The sequence below is a fragment of the Hippopotamus amphibius genome, chromosome 3 (assembly GCF_030028045.1).
Source record: "Hippopotamus amphibius kiboko isolate mHipAmp2 chromosome 3, mHipAmp2.hap2, whole genome shotgun sequence".
NCBI lineage: Eukaryota > Metazoa > Chordata > Mammalia > Artiodactyla > Hippopotamidae > Hippopotamus > Hippopotamus amphibius.
Genome location: NC_080188.1, coordinates 173,205,603 through 173,221,841, shown reverse-complemented (window position 1 = coordinate 173,221,841; position 16,239 = coordinate 173,205,603). Strand labels below are relative to the sequence as shown.

Here is a 16,239-nt window from a genome sequence, read left to right as displayed (position 1 = left end):
CCATCTACTTATCTAGACTATTAGTTCTTCCAGAGCAAAGAGAACATCTTCTTCTTATAATTAGCAACCTAGCTTACCCTGGGCCACAATGGGTAACACAGTGAATATCTGCTGAAAACATGAATGAGTGAAAGAGTAAATGATGGAGTAGAGTGGGGAGAGGATTTCTATAAACAAACCAGCTCACTCACATACACACACACACACACTCGTCACACATCACACACAGATGTACACATACAGGTCCAGGTAGACTGAAGCACAAAGCAGAGTCTGGATAAAGTTGCAGGTATAACTCCTCTGTCTCTCAGAATCATCCATTTGTAATTTTTTTGTATTAACGTCCTTGATCACTTTTCTTCCTTGTCCCAAAGTCATGACTGCTTATTGCTACTTTTCTCCTGGTACATTAACCTAGATTTTTTACAAGGGAATTCATTTTAACTTTCACTGGCCTAGGATTTGGTTGTTTCACTTCAAGAGAAGGTTCAGCTGTTTTAATGTATGCAATATAAGAATATTATGGGAGAAACATAAATACCCATACATGCTGCTCACCTCCACCTCCTGGACCATTAAATAAAATATTCAGGAAAATCAGGCCTATCATTGATTTTTCCGTAATACCCCAATACGTGTCATTAGTTAGCAATCTGTCAGGTACTTTGCGATTCAAGCGACAGTCTTCACATTCAAATCAATTTCGATTAATTTTGGAAGAATCATTTAAAGAAACGTGGCATCAGGCCCCTGATTTAAATCAAGATGTATGGCATCTTCTACTTTTCATTTATCTTGTCATTTGATGAGGAAAATGCAGGCCTTTGTCTGGCACTGTTTTATATACACGTAAACATGCTGCTCTTCACTCCTGGTTCCATTACTCTCGAGATAGTCACTTTTTTTCCCCTCCTAACAGTTGCTCCATTATTTTATTAGTGTCCAGAATGAGACCTTGTAGACAGGGATGATCAGAGAATAATGGAAATTAGAGATGGAAATGACAGATTAGGTCTCCTTGTCTGTTTCCTGGGGCTAATGTTCCTGTCAGTCTGTAACTCAGGGCTCCAGACTGCCTTACTTTAAATGACACCAATGTGGGGCCTCCACCATTTCCCTGGAGGCTCTTGTCTACATCCTAAGACTGTCTCTACACACAGCCAGAGGGGATAACGAAGCCTTGTGCAGTTACTCAGTGAAGTCAGGCCCATCCTCACATCATCTGTCTACAAGGCAAGGGATGTGGAGGCTTGAACGATTAGCCACCAAATCCAATCACTGCAGAGAGCCAGCCTGGATCATTCAGGGCACAAAGTGAAATGATTTTTTGTCATTGTTTACTTCAGCAGTAGGTATGCAGGCTAAGAGATAGAGAGCTGGTTATCCATCACCTTTTCCAATATTTTACTCAATAAGAATCATAGTCAACTGAGATTCTCGGGCATCACATAAGCTAAAATCCTGGCACCCCGGCCACTATGCAAACCTGTCAGGGGGTAGAGCGTATGAGGACTGAACTGACTTTACACAGCCATAGTGAACGGCACTCTTTATTCAAACTCCGCTTGGCATCTCTGAGCCAAGTTCTCTGCCCTCCCCACCAATCTTTCAACAACAGGCCACCTCATATGCATTTACCCTTCTCCAAACATCTTCCTCTACACTTTGTGGACTGCCTCCCGATAAGATCACAAATTCAGTGGAAACGGAGCCATCCTTCATTTTTACTAACAGAAAAATTTCACGGCATTTTGACTTCCCTCAAGTTTTCTGACCTGTGAATCAGATTTCCTTTCCTTAACTTCATTCTCTCTTGTCCTTATCCCTCAACTTCAACCTGTTCCAGCACATTTGCCCTCTTTGAACATCTACGGGCATCTATCACGCCTTGACTTAGTCATCAGCTGGCCAAGTTCTCCGAGTGGAGTTCTTCTATCCCTTCATCATAAATCACTCCCTTGGGCTCTTCAATCATTTTTATTGCTCTTCTCCAAACTCTCACCCATTTGTCTCCGTATTTATTGCTTCGAGAGTCCAGAACTACGTTCAATATTCGAGGCTTGGGCTTATCCGAATCATACAGAAGAGGCTGAGCATCGAGCTCAGGGCTGGGAGTCCTCCGTGGTGCTGTGGGAAGTGATGGTGGTGTCTTTTCTCCACCTTGTCAGGCTGCAAACACATTTCTACTCTGCAGTCCAAGCAATCACGCCGAGATGGCTTTTGCCTTGATTTCTTTCTAGTTTCCCCTGTCCCATTGATCGCTATTATTAGTTAGCGTTAATTGATCCCTGTCTCTCCACGCCCTCCTCCACAACCCAGCCAAGGCAGAAAGTAAGCTTTCTGCACCCAAAACAGAGTGGAAAGCTGCTTTCAAAAAGCAACAGAAGATGGGTAGTGGTGATGGTGCCACGGCACAGGGAATGTGATTAATATCTGTACGCTTAAGAAGGGTGAAAATGATCGTTTTTATGTTATGTATATGTTATCGCCGTGAGGAATTCACAAAGTAAATAAAAAATATAAGACAGACAAGGTAACTATTCTATCCCAGCTGTCTGTGCTTGGGGGAAAGCAAAGGTTTTTACAGGGAAATGGTAATCGCGGATCAGGGGAAAATCCTTTGACTCAATACCGAGCACTCCCTGAGTCTCTGCACTTCACCTTCTCTGACAGTCCTGGTGAAAACAAGGTTCTACTCATGTCAGTCTCGCACAGCTCACTGAGCTCTGGGAGAGCTCCTCTGGAGTCTGTGTGGCTTTGCCTGTCTCCAACAAAATCATCAGCTAGGTTCTATCTGTGGAATCCTCGTGGCCGACGGCGGCGTGGAAAGGAAGAAAGGACCAGCTTGACTTCCAGATCCCAGCTGGAGGCTCGGGGCTGCGAGTCAGAGGCATCGTCTCTGAACCCGTAAATGCAGAGCAAGATGAGCTGGACGTCACTGGGATGGTGTAAATATGGAAACGCACCGTGACACATTTACCCGTGTGCCGTCCAGAATAGAACCGCCCTTCAGCTCTCTCCCTCTCCCCGCAACCGCTCCGCGTCATGTCTGCGGGAGGGGGCGGTGGCATCCGGGAACCCGCTAACTCGCCATCCCTTCACTTACCCTTGGTTGGTTCCCCATTCATTCCGAATGCAGAGATGCTTGTGCACTGGATCCTTCATGTAACCTTCGTAGCAGAGGCATTCCCCTTAGAAGCAGGGTGAGGAAAAAGAAAGAGAAACACGAAGAAATTGATTAACATGTCTGTGTTGGAGAAAATTAATATGAAATGATCAGATAAAACGCTAACAGTGGCATGGATGAGACCATAAACCCTATAATATCATACATGCCCATCTCCACTGCTCCCCCCGCCCCGGGAAGGAACACACCACCAATCTCTCCATTTTCACTGCATGGTAACTTTCACTAGTTGAGGAAACTAACCTTTACAAAGCACCTATTACATGGGCTCTGCAGACCCGAAGTCCAAGAACTCTTTGAGCAAAGGGACTTTTTCATCGTTATTTTCTCAGTGGCCAGTATACTGCAAGGCACATATTAGATGATCAACACATGTTTGAAGACCACATACATGAGTTATTTCATCAAATGTTTCTAAGAAGCTTGAAAAATACATATCATTAGCTATACTATGCTGATGAGGGAAACTGATGCTCAGAAAATTTAAGGGATCTGGAGACGGATTTTAAACGGCAGAGTTAATATTTGAACCTCTGTCTGTCTGACTCCAGACCTTTTTTCCCAACCAGGCCATGCTTCTAGCCCAAGAACAACTGCTGTACTTAGAGGAGGCCACTTATACCTATCATGGTTTTATAGGAACTGTGGGTTTTTATTTTTCAGTGACAATGGCTAATTATCTTGGTGCTGCTAAACAGGAGAATCATCTATGTTTGTCTGGGACATCACTATGCTTCATTATCATTAGCTACCCAATAGTGTACCAAGGGGTCCACCACCGCTCTGGAGTCATACGGGAAACTGCGTATGTGTGTATGTGCGTCTTTCCTCAGTGGGCTTCCGTAACATTTATTGGATTTATAAGCAAATCCAAGATCCCCAAGAGGTTAAGAAGCATTGCTCTACTTAGTCTGACTTTGAAGAAAATTGTAACTGCCTTCTTATACTAATAATTCCTTAGGTAATGCTATGTATCCCTAAACTGCTAAGACCAGTTCCACTGAAGCACTGGTATTGTCTTTTTCACTGGCTGGTTATTTAATTTATAGGTGGTCTGATTATAGAACAGAGTGTGATTTCCTAAAATTTGGAAATTACAAAGGTGCCAGACCCTAGGGAGACAAAGGATAAGGTTTCTTTATCTTCCTGGGAAGAAACACTCAAAAAGGATATAGATGGAATAATAGCTTTGAGAGCTATTTTCTCTTTTCAAAGACAAAAAACAATAAAAATGAAGTGAAGGGGCCTCACAGTTATGAGGGCAGGGATTGGGTAGGCTCAGAGCAAGAAGTTTTTGTTAGGATATAAGCACAACCATTCTTGTCAAGACTGACCTATAAGCTACTGCCCATCAGGGTCTCACCACCAGATAACATTTGTCTTCCTCTCCCACACCTGCTCAGTCAAGGTGCTGAGGAGTGGAGTGGAAATGAGCAACTTAGTTTGTGAGGGACCCACAGGGAGTGTTAGATCAGTACTTTGTCTGCTGTATGACAAATTCAGGCTTCCATGAGGGCTACATTCACAATAGGGTCAAATTTACTGGCTTCAGCGGGCGCTGAGCTGTATCTAGGAATGGTCAGGGAGCTGGGAGTCGAACATAGGAAAACACAGCGTAAAATTCAGTAGCTGATGATAAGGCTTTCAGGTGAAGGCTGTTTCTCTGATAGAAGGAAAGATAATGAGGGCAAGGACCAGAGGATGGCAAAAGAAGGAAAGTACCAGGAGCCGGCTTTCATACAGTATCAATTCCAAAGAAAGAATGGACTCTAGACTATAAGCTACACAAGAGCAGGAATAGGCTAGTTTTTCCTCTATTTTGAATAGACCTTTTATAAATACTGTGTAATGGAAAATAAACTCATTAAAGAGTGTGCCCCAGATTTGTAGATACCACCACCACCACCTCTCCCCAAGATACCAATATCAAGCCAATTAATGGGTCAAGGGCCCAGAAATGATTCTCCCTTAAGGAGATCATCTTTCAATTTCCTTGGGGACATTAGGCATGGATATATTACAAAACAGGAAGTAGTCTCAAGGGATTGTCAAACCCATCACTCTGACTCTTAGAATGTTCTTGACCAGATGCCTTGCTTAGAATAAAGACTGACAAAAAGGGATGCTGTCTTCCACACTTGATATCTAGTTACCACAAAACATGTAAAAATAAATGCAGTAACAACTCAGAGTTCAAGCAGAGCCTGATTTTCCTAATGATGGCAATACAGAGCACGTTTACCTTTCTCACATTGCCTTCACAGTCATTATCCCCTTATGAGGTTTCCATCATTCATTGCTATGTGGAGACACACTGTTGACAACAAACAAAGCTTTTCTCCATATAATGTTACATGCAGCCCAAAGTCAGAGCAACAGAGAAATGTTTCAAACATATCAGGTTAGAGTTTGAGGATTTCCAAAATTTGCCTCTTAAATCACCTCATTTCCAGAACTCACCAAACTTCCCTCTTCTGTATTCCTCTTCAAAACCAGTTTGGCCATCTACACTGAAAGGAGTTCAGACTTGATGAGGAAAGTTGCTATGGCAACCAACTGCTAAATCTTGACTGTAAGAGGGATTTCGTGCAAGCACAGGCTCTGACTGTTAGCTGTGAATTTTAAAGACCCCACAAGGGTGTTGGATGCCCTCCTAAGCTAGAAGTGTTACAGTCTCTGCATCTGCTGTGACAGATGGCAGGGAACACATGACGTGCCGACTCTGTGGTGGTGTTCACAGGAATCCAACGGAGAGACGTGTCATGGCCACGGAGAAGTGCCCAACCGGGATGGAGTGTGCCCTGCAGGAGGCACTCACAGGCAACCACACTGCCAGAGAGTAGAAACCCACCCAAGAGCTGATCCCTGCAGGGCCTGGAGATGTCTACACTTGATTTGGCTTGGTACCCTGAAGGCAGACGCCTTGAGGTACCTTCTATGACGGGCAATGCCTTCGGTCATTTCCCATTCCATAAATGGATAGAGACACAAATCTCATTGAAAGATTAAAGAAAGACCTTGAAGCTGGGGCTCCTCAGACATGACTGGGCTCACTGTAAGTTCTTCATGAAGTAAATAGAGATTAAGGCCAAAAGTCCTGATCACCCTCCATCCTTCAGGTAGCTGTTGGCTTTTATCAAAATGAATTGGGTATGCTTCATCCAAAAAAGGAAATCTTTGCAAGACATCTCGGCTTGAATAATATCTAATTGCCTGTCTCCTCTCCTGGGCAGACATCAGGCAAGAGGCAGGCTCAGAGTCAAACAGCCCCACATGACTCCGGGAGAGCAGACAGAGGCAAACAGGTCAAAAGTGTACCCTGACAGGAGGTGCTGTAATCGAACCACAAAAGAGAGTCTGGGATACGTGGGCAATCCAGGAGGCAGGAACAAGATGGGAGCTGTGCTACCCCACCAAACTGGGTTCTAAAAACCAGGGAAGACTAGAGAGAGAGAGGCCCTTGTTCAGAGCAAGGAAAAGGGAGGAGGGCTAGAGTGAGTCTGGAAAACTGGTCCAACGCCCCTCACCAGATTTTACACATTTCTACATGGTTGGGACTGGCCTATGGAAAGATCTGGGACAGAAGGAATTTCAGCGAGCATCTTGGATGGTGATTCGAACTTGATTTAGCTTGGAAGCCCATACTCCTTGCAGACACCTAAAAGCTACATATCTTGAAGAGGGCAATGAGGGCCTGTGGCCAGAACTGATGGGGTGGGGGGTGAAGTCAAGCAGGCGTGTGAAGCCTCCACAGCTGCCCATATGGCAGAACAGAGGCCAGGCACACAGCAGAGAGGGAAGTCGCTGAAACTGTGTTGTCATCAGAAAACAAACCAACATACAACCACCACAAAACCCTTAGAAAGTACAGGAAAAGTCAACCCCTGGCTGGATCCAGCTGGGCATTAAGCGATGCAATTTTAGTGGTTTGCTGTTCACCCCACGTGACCAGAGACACCCCTGGGGTCACCAACCTGGGAGGATCTGGGACAGGGTGTCAGCGCGCAGTTGGCAGAGGGCTTCCAGGCTAAGAGCTTTAGGTACATTACGTCCCTCCCAGATAGCACGTTGCTAGAATGGAAAAGCGAGGGCTAGAATGGAAAACGGGTCTCACGTTTCTTCCAGCTCCAGTCCTTTCATAGATTCCTGACACATCTGCAGAAGGTCTGTGTAGCCACCCTCTACAAACTGTGCCAGGGTGTTATAAAGTGGTCACAACAACGCTTACTCTTCTTCTGTCCTTTTTCTCCTTCCCTAGCGTGTTAGTTTTCTATAGCCATCATAAATAATTACCACAAACTTAGTGGTTTAAAACAACAGAAATGTATTATCTTGCAGTTCTGCAGGTCAGAAATCTGATACGAGTCTCACAGGGCTAAAAACAAGGTGTCTACAGGGCTGTGTTCTTTTCTGGAGGCTTGGAGGGAGAATCTGCTTCCTTGACTTTTCCACCTTCTAGAGGCTGCCCACATTCATGGGTTCATGCCCCCTTCCTCCACCTTCAAATCCTGCAATGGCTGATGGAGTCCTTGTCACGTCGTATCACGCTGGCCTCCTCTTCCACTGTTAAGCACCCTTGTGATTGCATTGGGCCCACCTGGTTAATCCAGGATACTCCCCTTATTTTAAGATCAGTTGTCTAGCAACCTAATTCCATCTGCAGCTTGAATTCATCTGTGCCAGGTAACGTAACATTTTCACAGGTTCTGGAGATTAGGTCGTGATCATCTTTGGGGGCCCATTACGCCACCTACCACACCTGGTACTCCGGACCTCTGTGCAGGTGACAAGTAAACACATACTTAAGTTTGGAACATGTCAGAAGGATGCCTGAGAAGAGCTTCAGGCACCAGAGGGTGCTCCTTTGCAGTGACTGAGTGCCTGTGTTTGTGTGTTTGTGTGTGTGAAAAAGTACACATGTGCACTTGCACAGTTCCACCCATCCACGTGGGCAGACCCTTCGGCGTGGCTGGGAAAGCACATGTCCCAACACTATGACATTTCCAAGGGAGTTAGCTGGAGGATTGCAAAAATAACGTCGACTTGACATGCAGCCAATTCCCACACTCAGCTCTTTGGAGAAAGGCTCTAGGATGAAGTGTGGGAGGCGATAAAGTTTCTTAGTGATGAGCGTGTGGGATGACCACATCATCCCATGCGCAGACAGAAGCAGGGCGGGCAGGGGAAGGGTTTCCAACCCCAACATTAATGAAAATGGAAATCTCTGCAGCATCATTTCTCAGGGGCTACCTGGAATGAAGAGGTCCCACCTTAGTTCTGTTGTGGGTTCTTCTTTTTAATCTCCCTCCCTGGCTTTCCAGTTGGAAATTCATTAATTGTCACAGACACGGGGAAGCCACTAGCAGGGGAGGGGTCTCCCAAGTCATTTTCAGTAAGGATTAGAAATGAGACATCTGGGAGGGACTGAAGAGGTGATGGGAGCTTCACTGTGGAGAAGCAGCTTCCTCAGCTTCTGGCTCGGGAAACATTGATGCCCAGCAACGGTGATTGCTTGAATAGTCTCACAGCAACAAATATGTTGGCTCTGACCTGCCTGGGGGAATTAAGCAACCCTTTACAATCTCACTTCTGCTCTGATTTCATGGTGGATGGAACACCAACTCTGCCTTAGGTAGCTGCGGGACTTCGAGCAAGTCATGTAACTTCTTGGGGAATGTGAGCATTGACCTAAAGTAAGGAGGAGTTTATCTCTAAGACCCACCAAGCTTAAAACACCAACCCCTCTTTCCACGTGTAATTCAAACTGCTTGCTGTTCTTTACAACCTCAAGTGAAGCTTCCAAGGCCCTCTGGAGATCACGCTTCTCTCAGAAGTAAGTTTAACAAGTGAGATGGTCCAGGGTCTCCTAATCCAAGTCAGAGGGGACCAAAGGCTAGCTCAATTGCACGGAGAAGCCCCACCACTGAGCTGAGCCCGCTTTTCTCTCTTGAGCACACTGGCTTTTGGGCATGGTGCACAGCCATCTGTCTGGTTTGGTGTTTGCCTGACAGCGTGGGAGGAGCAGCAAGTAAGCACAGTCTTAGACATCAGATGTTTAAAACGCTGTACTTTCTCCTCCATATGGGGGCCTAGAATCTCTGTGATGGGCCCACGTAACAACAACTTTTAGACCTAAGAAGGTGAATTTTAGATACTGCAGTTACCTGTTACTCCCCCAGAGAGCTACAGCAACGGATTGTAACAGAAGTAAGAGCTAGATCTCTTGGAGTCAACCTCTAAGAATATCCCTCTACCCTGGCACCTGAAAAAGATGTGTGTGTGTGTGTGTGTGTGTGTGTGTGTGTGTGTGTGGAGGAGGGGGGGGCTTTAAGTGAGGCACAGAGAGCTGGAGGACCTGGCCCTAGACTCCAACAATATTTCACGTGGGGGTCTTAGACATTAGTACACCCCCTTCCTTGATTCTAAGGCATCTTACCACTCCTCTGGGTAGGAGCTATCTGTGGTACTGAACCTACTGGCAATAGGTCTTTATAAAGACTACCATAGATGAACCCCTACTACAATGAAAGTGCAAAGCAACCTGGGATGAAGGATCCATACCCCTGGATATCTTGGTGCTCAAGAAGCACTGTGGGAGCCCAAGTGCACGCTGTGTCTGAACTCAAACCCTCTCACTCAGAGCAGCCCCAGCCCCATTGGATACTATAATAGCTTGAGAGATGTCTATATCCTTTGGCAGAGTAATCTCTCTTCAAAGATTTATCTGAAGAAAATAACCTCAAATGTGCCACCCTATTTTTATGTGGAAAGATATCCATTTTAGTAGTATTTGTAAAAATTAAAAATTTAATGCCTCCTAAATGTCAAATAATAGGGGGCTATTTAAATGAGCTATGATATAGACATACAATGGAATACCAAATGGCCATTATAATTACATTATTGAGGATTATTTAGTGATTCTGGAAAATTCCCATGATAGAATATTAAGTGAAAAAAAAAAAAAGATCAAGAAAACTCTACTGGACTTAGCGTGCTTACAAGCCTCCAAGAATCAGGCACAGATAAAAGATCGGAAGGGAGGACGTTAAAATTTTAAAATGATTTCTCCAGGAGATAGAATTATAGATGAATATCATTTGCTTCTATAAGCTTTTCTAAATTTTCCAAATTTTCTACAATAAACATGCATAAAAATTTTAGCGCCCTTAGCTGATATCCCCCGACTGGAGGGCAAATTGGCTGTGGAGGTCACCCTAAGCTGATCCGTCTGCCTTGGGGCTACAGTTAGGATGCGTCCAAGGCTTCTGCCAGAAGATGACTCCCACATTTTAAGCCAACACTCTCAGGGGCTCAACCACATGCTGCCACCTTGCACAGTCTAGGCTCCCAAAGGTTATGGGTCAATTGGGAGGGATGGCCTGGATTTTGAGGGGGTGGTTGCAAGAGGCATGAACTCTGACAGTTACCCGCTGCCCGCTGCTCCCGCCTACCAGTTTCAGGGTCGCATTGGTGTTCACAGGGGTCCAGGAGCCGCCGGGCACAAAGGTCCATGGCCCAGGGCCCGCTGGAGTTCTGCTGAGAGAAGAGAACCACTTGGGCAGGGTTCAGCCAGTCACTGGCATCTAGCTGGCTCCCCTCCAGCAAGATGAAGCGGCTCCCTGCAGGGGGAGAGAGAGGAGGCATGCCCGTGTGCGGGCGCGCACACACACACACACACACACACACACTTATCACTGAAGACTGAGTAAGGGATGCTCTGAAGATTAGCCCCAACCAAAGGTCATTACTTGTACCAATCCTGGCCTGTCATGAGTCACAGAGCAAGGGGTCAGCAGATGGAGGCTCGGCCACCACTTGGACCTCCCGTCATAACATCCCCTGCGGCCTTGCCCCATCCCATCTCTACTGGGGTGGACCCAAGAGATACAGGGTCTGAGCAGCTCGGTGATGGCCGTGGCATGGCTCCATCAGACCCAGCCACGGGCACTGCTGGCACTCATCCAAGGAACAGGGACCTGCTGCTTGTCTTCAGTTGCCATGAAATAGCAGGCCCTCTAACACCCCAGACAGTCCCCACCTGTTTTCAGCCTTACAGCAACCAGGAGAACAGACACTAACAAGTCAATTAGGTGCTCTGGGCTTAACTAATTCAGGGACTTTCAGAATGTATGTTATTCCCTCATTACATTGAGGTCCCCCTGGATGAAAGTAAATCACTGCTTTAGGGTTCTGGGTTGATAGCAAGTTACTGCAATTAGGAATTTCTCACCAGGCATGTCAAACAGAAACAGGGCTGATGCTTAAACACTCCACTACTCCACTTAGCTTTTCCCCATTCAAAGGCTAAGAGAATCTTGGTGTCTATGTACCTATAGCCAGTATGCTCTGCATTCATCCATAAAGGCAGGTGCTTAATTGGAATCTGAAGAAATGGTACTGATGAAACCAGTGACAGGCAAGAGTGGAGATACAGAAGTAGAGAATGGACTTGAGGACACGGGGCTGGGGTGAGGGGCAAAGGGGAAGTTGGGACGAGGTGAGAGAGTAGCATAGACATATTTACACTACCAGCTGTAAAATAGATAGCTAGTGGGAAGTTGCTGTATAACAAAAGGGGATCAACTTCATGGGTGATGCCTTGGAGGGCCAGGACGGGGAGGGTGGGGGGGAGTCGCGGGAGGGAGGGGATATGGGGATATGTGTGTCGATGCAGCTGATTCACTTTGGTGTACCTCAGAGACAGGTACAAGAGTTTAAGCAAACACATTTCAATTAAGAGTTTAAAAAACAAAACAAAACAAAACAAAAACAAACAGAGAAATGGGAAACGGGCATAGAAAGGAGGAGGTGACCTGTTCATTTTTTTTTAACCAGCCTTCTGATTTCATCAGTGGACAATCTAATTTTGCCCTAAGTCTTTCTTACCTGGGTTTCTTTTTTCCTTACTAATAGTAATAGGTAGACGTGTCCCCTGGCTTGTCTATATTTTCCCTGCCCACCTGAAACCCTCCTCTCGGGGGAGGGGGAGGAGGAGGCATCCTCAGAGGTGGACTCACCATCAGCAATCAGGTGCTCGGGGACATGCAGGGTGATTTTGACAACAAGAGGGCAGCTGACGTGAGAGGAGCACACAAGGCCGATCATGCAGCTGGTGATGCTGATCAAGGTCAAGGTGGTCTTATTCACAGGACTTCGGGGAGAGCCCACTGCAAATGAGACAAAAGAAGGACACTTGATGGTAAAAGCCTTGGCAGTGAAGGGCCATCTAGGCCTTTTGCTGCCCAACCTGGCAAACAGGGGAGGCAGCTGACAAGCCCAGCCCAGGTGGGAAATGTGTCTAGTGCATGAGCTCGGTGACCTTCACCCTCATGTCACTGCCTGGTGTCAGAGGGGACTGGTGGTCCTCAGGGTCAAGAATGGTCAGTTGTGTGCAAGTTCTCTGCACGCCTCCTGGGCCAGGTTCACAAGAGAAATCATAAAGGAGGGCATTGTCCCCCTCTACTCGCCTGGCGGGGCTCCAACCTCCTGCCCAAGGGTGGTGGGGATGCTTTCACCCCATGCTGGAACTCCCTGCACTTCCCCCGGTTTTCACAGAGCGCGCTCTCACAAACCAGCTCCTCCACTCCAGGGGCTCAAAGTACCCCTCACCTACTCTGTGGGTGGGAGTCCTAGGGCTTGGAAGGAGGGAAAAACAGGGAAGTCGGCTCTATATAGTAGAGAATATTGTCACACTAGAAGACTCTCCCCAGTCTTGCAGTCCTTGGGGTAAGATTATAAATGGAAGCTTAGTGAGAAAGTCAGGGAATAAGAAACACTTCCAGGTAGGTAGGGACAGGGCTAAGAAGGGAAGTTTTGGGGGTGTGTTTTTTGTTTGCTTTTGGTGGAGAGGATAAAATGGTCGTAAGAAGAGGGACCTTTCACATGGAGATAGAACAGATGTGGGAAAGTAAGAAAGCAAGGCAAGCTGCCAACAAAATGTATGGATCTTTTGGAATTCCCTTACAGTCTGTGTTAATATTTATTATTGATAGCAACGGAAGGCATCTATTATGGCCGGCAATGTGCTAAGTGTTTCACATACATTATTTTAAATATTTGCTTCCTTATAATAAATCTGTGAGGCTGTATAGCAACTACCCACTTAACAGACAAGGAAAATAAGTCTCAAAGAGATGAACCGTATCGTGATAGTTAACACTTATGAAGGGTAATTCTGTGTCAGGCACCAGTTCCCAGGGTCTTACACGGCTCCTATCATTTAATGGTGACACAGCCTGATGAGGCAGCTCCCACAGAAACAGTGTGTTAGAGAGGCTACAGGGCATGTCCAGGGTCAAGCAGCTGCTAAGGAGAGGAGCCGGAGTCAATGCACAGGTTCAGTGAGGCTACAGCCCCAAACAACTCACTGTTCAATCCCTGGGCCCCGTGGAGTCTTTGGAACCACTGTTCTCAGGAACATGGGGAAAGGTTTGGTCTGTGGCTGCATGCGGCATTTCTGGGAGCGGGTTCCCTGAGCGGGTGGGTGTGCTGGCAACAGCTGGGAGAGTGATTCCAGGGTGGCGGGCAGCCTCTGATACCCTGTCCCTTGCTACCTGGAGATCTTCTATTCATGTCAGTATCCTTCAACACGGAGTCTATTTCCCCACACTTACACTTTCTACCTCCAGCGCACACCAGGCCTCAGCAGCAGAGAGATCTACTGCCAGAATGGCCCATGGGCACTCAAATGCAGTATCCCAAACTGGGCTCTCCACCTTCCCTCCAACCATGCTCTCCCTCCCATGTCCACTGCCCAGCGAATGGCACTACCTTCTACTTGGTTTCTCAAGCCCCAAAACTCCATCATGTCTAACTCTTCCCTCTCTTCCCTAAATCACATCCTCCCTACCACCAATGCTATTAAATTATTTTTCATTTTGTGTCCAAAATTTCTCTTGCTCCATCCTCTGCATTCCTACCTCTGTCTACCATCTCACCCTCAGACTATAGCAACAGCCATCTACCCAGTCTCCCTGCCTCAATCTCCCCACCCCCACCCTCCTCTCACCTATCCTCCCCCCGCCCTAGAGGGATCTTTTACAAAGCAGAGCTGACGAGGGCTTTGCTGTTTAAAAAATCCTTCGGGACTTCTCTGGTGGCGCAGTGGTTAGGAATCCGGCTGCCAATGCAGGGGACACGGGTTCGATCCCTGGTCTGGGAAGATCCCACATACCGTGGAGCAACTAAGCCCATGTGCCACAACTACTGAGCCCGCACGCTGCAACTACTGAAGCTCACATGGCTACAGCCCATGCTCCACAACAAGAGAAGCCACCATAATGAGAAGCCTGCGCGTCACAGCGAAGAGCAGCCCCTGCTCACCACAACTAGAGAAAGCCTGTGTGCAGCAATGAAGACCCAACACAGCCAAAAAATAAATTAATTAATTAAAAAAAAATCCTTCAATGACTCCAACTGAAGTGTCAGGTCCAAGTCCTCCAGTCAGGACCACAGTCTTTCTCTTGATCTTCCAGTCTTATTACCCAAGCGAACCAGAAGCCTGTCCCAGAAGCTTGATTCTAGGAAACAATTTACTGCTCTCTGACTAGACGATTATAGTTTATGTCCCTGTGACTTTGCACATATTATTTCCTCCTCCACAGAATGCCATTTTGTCACCTTGTCAGCCTGGTATACACCTACTCTTCACGTCTCAGCTCAAACAACATCTCCCTGTAAACACTTCCCTGAAACCTTCAAGAACAGGTTCTCACCCATCCATTGCTGTTCCTCCAGCCCTTGTGCACCTTGCTGTTATAGCCCTTCTCACACAGGGTTGTCACTGTTCACAGCCACTTGCCGCTGCTCTCCTGTGATGGCAATGACTAGCCGCTCAGCCTCTTGTCTCTCTGGTCCTTCTGCATCATCAACCCATCGTCCAGCATCTCTACCTGACTTCAAAATTTCCAGGGGTCCCCTGGGACCTACAGAAGCAAGTGCAAACCCAGTAACAGGGGACACGCACTGGTCCTCGGGCCTGTTACCCAGCCCCATCCCTCCCATCCCCCTGGGCCTACATATTCAAACCCTAGATTACAACTGCCATATGGACCTCCTCTTACTTGCTTGAAAATGCCGTGTTCTTTTGTGCCTTCAAGGCTTTGTATCTGCTCTTTTCCTCTAGTGAAGTGCCCTTCCCCTAGATTTTCCCCTTTCAAGAAATTCTATGCATTGTATATAACCCAAGTCTAATTATTTTCTCCTTTTTTGCCTCCTTTTGCTGCCAGGTAGAATTAACTGTTCTGTCTTCTGAATACTCATTTTACTTTATTTATATTATTAAATTAAGCCTTATCACTGTGCCATGTTTTCATGTTTCTACCACTGATCACAAAGCCTGACCCATGGCAGGTGGGTTATAAAATTTCCTGCTGGCCTGATTGATGTATCCAGTTCAATTCAACAAGCACCTGGCAAGCATCTATTATAGGCAAAATCCCTCACGAGGCACCTTGGAAAAATAAATTAGACATGCCCATCCGTAAGAAGCTTACAGTCTAGTTAATAGCAATAAACAGCTGATGCACTAGGAGAGCTTGGTATTTAAAAGGAACAGTTTTATGTTGCAAAGAAATTCATTCTAATTCATTACTATAGATTTTCTTAAACGGGTTTTTATTAAAGCAGAACCCACCCTGCTTTGCTGTTGCCTAGGATGAATAGGCCTAGGTAGACTCTCTGCTGTATATAAATATGTAATGAGGATCAAGAGTCAACATTCTCACTTCAGGGATACTGGGGCAACAGAAGTGGGGCGACCCAGAGCCCCATTGATCTCCTGAGAAAAGTGGTGAGAAGAACTTTTGTACTGATAGCAGCAGAGCCTGCAGAAACTGGAACTGGGGAATTAACAGGGCTTCTTTCAATCTCTGGGAAGAATTCCTCAGTATGTCAGGAACTCAAGTGGAGGTAGGAGGGAGCCAAAAGGTAGGTGTCATTTGGGGGGGCATTGGTTAATTATTGGTTGGAAAAAATGTCATTGACTATAACACAAGGTCCTGTCACTCAGATACCCTCCATTGTATCTTGAGGGGTCCCTGTCTAAGATT

The 16,239-nt window shown here is 46.4% G+C and overlaps 1 protein-coding gene across 2 annotated transcripts in view; it reads right to left on the bottom strand.

Annotated features, from left to right (window-relative positions):
• The window catches only part of ASTN1 (astrotactin 1), a 299,335-nt gene that overhangs the window by 146,943 nt on the left and 136,153 nt on the right, over positions 1–16,239 (bottom strand). Inside the window, exons 6-8 of one of the 2 annotated variants that reach the window (XM_057727657.1) lie at positions 12,208–12,357; positions 10,618–10,809; positions 3,107–3,191 (exon numbers count right to left, since the gene is read on the bottom strand). In XM_057727657.1, the coding sequence (XP_057583640.1) occupies positions 3,107–3,191; positions 10,618–10,809; positions 12,208–12,357 (427 nt within the window). The remainder of the gene's footprint in view (positions 1–3,106; positions 3,192–10,617; positions 10,810–12,207; positions 12,358–16,239) is intronic. The other variant, XM_057727658.1, reaches the window with a different exon arrangement.